This window comes from Heptranchias perlo, unplaced genomic scaffold, assembly GCF_035084215.1.
Source record: "Heptranchias perlo isolate sHepPer1 unplaced genomic scaffold, sHepPer1.hap1 HAP1_SCAFFOLD_585, whole genome shotgun sequence".
Classification (NCBI taxonomy): Eukaryota; Metazoa; Chordata; class Chondrichthyes; order Hexanchiformes; family Hexanchidae; genus Heptranchias; species Heptranchias perlo.
The window spans coordinates 127,501-129,245 of NW_027139607.1; the positions used below are offsets into that span (position 1 = coordinate 127,501).

Consider the following 1,745-nt stretch of genomic DNA (forward strand, 5'->3'; position numbering starts at 1 on the left):
AAATACAACAATTCCCACACTCCGGGGTCAGTGTCCGGGCCGGGGCCGGATCGGAGCCGGGGCCAGGTCCGGGGCGCGATCGGGGCCAGCGCCGGGGCCGGGGCCAGCGCCGGGTATCCGTCACTACACACTGCACCCCCCCACCCCCCCACCCCCACCCCCCTCACCTCTCTCGTCGCGGTTGGATTCTTTCTAATCAGGTTCTCCACAACCTTCAAAGTGACCTCGACTCGTTCCGGATCCTCAGACGTCATCAGGACTGTAAAAGAGACGGGAAATCAGAGTCCAGTCGGGGCGGGCGGGGAGTAACAGACAGTGATCCTGTCGCTCGACACACAAAAAATGGAATCGGCAAAATAATAAAAAGAATCTGTTCCAACCTCCCCGCGAACAGTGGGGGGGGTGGGGAGGGGGCTGGGTTTTTTTTGGGAGGGGGGTGGGGGATGTGAACACAATGCCCGCCCTCAGCCTGCTCAACAAAGGCCACTGTTTAATGCCACCTGGGAGCTCCAGATGGTCCAGTCACTGGACACAGAATGAGTGAGAGGCTCATTCAAAGCAATTCCCTGTAAAGTTTATTAATAAAGAACACACACAGTCCAATCAAAACCGGGCTTCACTTACAGTTTGTCGGTCACGGGCAGTGATTATAACAGAGTGACACCGCAGCTCACGGTCACTCGGTGCCCCCCCTCACCGACCGGTCACTCGGTGCCCCCCCCCTCACCGACCGGTCACTCGGTGCCCCCCCCTCACCGACCGGTCACTCGGTGCCCCCCCCTCACCGACCGGTCACTCGGTGCCCCCCCCTCACCGACCGGTCACTCGGTGCCCGCCCCCCCCTCACCGACCGGTCACTCGGTGCCCGCCCCCCCCTCACCGACCGGTCACTCGGTGCCCACCCCCCCCCCTCACTGACCGGTCACTCGGTGCCCCCCCCTCACCGACCGGTCACTCGGTGCCCCCCCCTCACCGACCGGTCACTCGGTGCCCGCCCCCCCCTCACCGACCGGTCACTCGGTGCCCCCCCCTCACCGACCGGTCACTCGGTGCCCGCCCCCCCCTCACCGACCGGTCACTCGGTGCCTGCCCCCCCCTCACCGACCGGTCACTCGGTGCCCGCCCCCCCCCTCACCGACCGGTCACTCGGTGCCCGCCCCCCCATCACCGACCGGTCACTCGGTGCCCGCCCCCCCCTCACCGACCGGTCACTCGGTGCCCGCCCCCCCCTCACTGACCGGTCACTCGGTGCCCGCCCCCCCCCTCACTGACCGGTCACTCACTGACGAGGTACAAAGTTACCTTCCACACAGTCGCTGACATAGACCGGGGCTCGACTCCTCCGCAGCTCTGTGTCAGCTGACAGGTCGTACGGGATCAGCTCATCATCACTGGGAATAAAAAGAAAGAGGTGAGCAACTGGAGGGGGAGGGGGGAACAGAGGAGAGGGAGGTTGAGGAAGCGGGGGGGGGGGGTGGAGAAAAGAGAGGGAGGTAGAGGAGGAGGGAATTCAATGCTCTCCCACACTGCTTCAACCCCTCCCTGATCTTTTCCATTCACCTGAACAGGTGAACGTGACATTGTCTCACCCGAAGGGCAGTACAGAACTCCCTCAACACCGCACTCAAGTCCCGGGGCTGGCCCTGAACCCACAACCTTGTGACTCAGAGGTGAGAGTGCAACCACTGAGTCACACCTGAGCCCATCCTGTATGTGTGTCCACTTCTTATTCTAATGGGCGAAAC

The 1,745-nt window shown here is 63.3% G+C and overlaps 1 protein-coding gene across 1 annotated transcript in view; it reads right to left on the reverse strand.

Moving 5' to 3' along the window:
- The window catches only part of LOC137316301 (telomere length regulation protein TEL2 homolog), a gene marked incomplete at its 5' end in the record, with an annotated part of 27,120 nt that extends 25,729 nt beyond the window's left edge, over positions 1-1,391 (reverse strand). Inside the window, 2 exons of the mRNA XM_067980380.1 lie at positions 168-259; positions 1,303-1,391. Coding sequence (XP_067836481.1) covers positions 168-259; positions 1,303-1,391 — 181 coding nt within the window. The remainder of the gene's footprint in view (positions 1-167; positions 260-1,302) is intronic.
- Between the last annotated feature and the right edge of the window lie 354 nt (positions 1,392-1,745).